General features: G+C 57.8%; 1 protein-coding gene across 1 annotated transcript; it reads right to left on the bottom strand.

Annotated features, from left to right (window-relative positions):
• Positions 1–290: 290 nt before the first annotated feature.
• Positions 291–1490, bottom strand: LOC123081869 (sex determination protein tasselseed-2). Its single transcript, XM_044504384.1, has one exon. It carries the CDS (start codon positions 1420–1422, stop codon positions 424–426), a length of 999 nt encoding a protein of 332 aa, XP_044360319.1. The 5' UTR covers positions 1423–1490; the 3' UTR covers positions 291–423.
• Between the last annotated feature and the right edge of the window lie 1217 nt (positions 1491–2707).

Genomic DNA, 2707 nt, shown 5'->3' with positions numbered 1-2707 from the left:
CTAGCGGAAGAGAGCGTGTGTGTGTGTGTGCGGCCCAAAATTTCCCAGTGGCCCGTTTGATAATCACAACTGGTTCATAAAAGTACATGCGTGTACAGTGCACCAAGTACCCAAGGCTGCAAGCTAGGCTAGTGCTAGTGCTAGTGCTAACTGATTCGCAGTACTTACTGTACTTTCCGTCTCAGATCGTATCTGCTAGGCTGCTAGCCAGAGGCCAAACGATTGGAGCGTTCAGAAACAAGCCAGAAAAATGGGACACGGAAGCAACAATGCTCGGACGAATAGCACACTGAATCAATCAACCAATTAACCGAACCAACCAAAGAACTTGCGTACAGTTATTGCAGACTAAACAATCGTCCTTGTTCCTCCTACTGATCTACATTACGTAGGTGCCTTGATGCGAGGTCGGCCATGTGATTTTCACAGCCCGATCAAGTTTCTTGAGGTGGTGACGCCGCCGTCCACCACGAGGTTGTGGCCGGACACGTATCTGGAGTCGTCGCTGGCCAGGAAGAGCACCGCCTCGGCGATGTCCCTGGGCCTGAGGGTGGACCCCTTGAGCGTGGCGAGGCTCCTCACCACCTCCTCCATCTTCTCCACCTCCTGGTCGCTCGGCGCGGCCACGTCGAGGCCGATGTCGGCGTCGGCGTCGTCGGCGGCGGACGCGTCGTGGCCCTGGCGCCACGCGTTGATGAGCATTGGGGTGGCGACGCCGAAGGGCGAGACGCAGTTGACGCGGATGCCGTGCGCGCCCAGCTCGCAGGCGGCGTTCTTGGTGAGCCCCACGATGGCGTGCTTGGAGGCGGTGTATGCGTGCGGGCCGAGGCCGCCGAGCACGCCGGCGACGCTGGCGATGGAGACGATGCTGCCGTAGCGGCGGGCCATCATGGCGCGCCCGGCGTGCTTCATGCCGAGCGCGGTGCCCAGCGCGTTGACGCGGAGCACGCGGTCGAACTCGCCGGCGTCGAACGTGAGGATGCTCTTGGCGGCGCTGGTCTGGCGGCCCAGCACCCCGGCGTTGTTGCAGAAGACGTCGAGGCGGCCGTAGCGCGACACGGCGCGGTCGACGGCGCGCTCCACGTCCTCCTCCACGGACACGTCGCAGCGCACGAAGGCGACGTGCGGGCCGAGCGAGGCGGCCAGCGCCTCGCCGGCGGCGTCGTCGATGTCCGCGATGACCACCTTGGCGCCGTGCTTGACGAAGAGCCTGACGATGGCCTCCCCGATGCCCCGCGCGCCGCCGGTGACAATGGCCACCTTGCCGTCCAGCCTCTTGTGCATGGGGGTGGGGGCGCCGCTGGCGTCCCACCCGTGGCCGTGGTGCGACGGCGACATGGCCGGCTGGTGGGCCTTCTCCGGCATGACGTCCAAGGCAGGCATGGCGAGGTCTTGCGCGTACGAGGCGAGGCTAGCGCGCATGTACAGGAGCCACAACAGGAAGGAAGGAAGTGTGTGAAGCTTGCTGGTTTATGCAGGGGAGTGCCGGGCTGTACTTTATATAGGCGGGCCGGGGCGACTGGTTGGTTGTACGGCCAGCTCTCGCGGGACTACACGTAATTCAACGCGTACGTAGTTGTTGCTTGCTTATGTGTGGCCTAAAAGAAAAAAGTTGTTGCTACTTCTTTATCGTTTGATTCGCGATTAGCCAAGCAAATACTTTCAGTAGTAGAGGGTGCTCTGATGTACATGGCTGTCTGGCTGGCTCTGATGTCATGGTCTTTGCAGCCTTGGTTAACTCGATCTGGTGTGAGATTATTCAGTACCGGCGGATCAGCGCGGAGAGCGACACTGCCTCTGACCGGACCAGATGTCTCCGGTCCACGAGGGAGAAAAAAAAACCCGAGAGAAAACAGAGACGTCGCCAACGCCAGCGCATTCGTAGAAGCGAACGCGAGGGCGCGACAGGGAGGCCGAGACCGAGGGGAGAGGCGCACACGGTTGGGCGGACGGATCAGATTGACCGCGGCTTCGGGTTTGGGGGTGGACCGCCCGCCCGGCGCCGGAGAAATGATGGGCTCCGACGACCGTACGTGGGTGGGGTCGGTGGCTGTCTTGAGGCGATGCCGATGCGTGAGCGTGACTAACTCAACCACTAGGGCGGATTTCAACAGTGTGGACGCTCGCAAGATTGAGGAGCACGAAACCGATGCCCTTTTCTTTTCTTTAAATTAAAAAAAAAAACAATTGTTTTCGTGGGACTTTTGCATTGCATGGGAACGAGACTATGCGAGGGTTGCGTGCTGGGTCAACCCCTTCAGAGGAGGGGAGAAGACATTGTGTTCGCTTGCTTCGACTTTTCTGGCCGGGTGGTTGCCGACCGGAGCCCCAGTTCAACATCCTCCTCCTCCGCCTAATTATACGTGCGAGAACGGTTCCTACGCAACACCCTCCTCCTAACTCATCGCTTTACCAGCCCACAAAGATCGGCATTTTCAGCCTCTCCTCTGGTTGGGCCATACGGTTCCTTTTCCGTATAAGGCTGTGCTAAGTCTTTTTTTAGAGGAAAAGGGCCGCGCCCCTGTTTCATTTCTTGAATGCTAAAGCCTTCTTTGGTTTGTAGGAATCTCATAAGAATTCTAAAGGATAAGATTTTTATAGGATTTTTTTCTTTAGAGCCTTTTGGTTCATAGGAATGGATTCCTATTCCTACATAGGATTGGTTTCTATCCTTCACATTTCATAAAAAAATAAAAATAAGCTTAGA

Source organism: Triticum aestivum, chromosome 4A (genome assembly GCF_018294505.1).
Source record: "Triticum aestivum cultivar Chinese Spring chromosome 4A, IWGSC CS RefSeq v2.1, whole genome shotgun sequence".
Classification (NCBI taxonomy): Eukaryota; Viridiplantae; Streptophyta; class Magnoliopsida; order Poales; family Poaceae; genus Triticum; species Triticum aestivum.
Note: the sequence above shows the minus strand (reverse complement) of the source record. Positions and strands in the feature narration are given on the sequence as shown.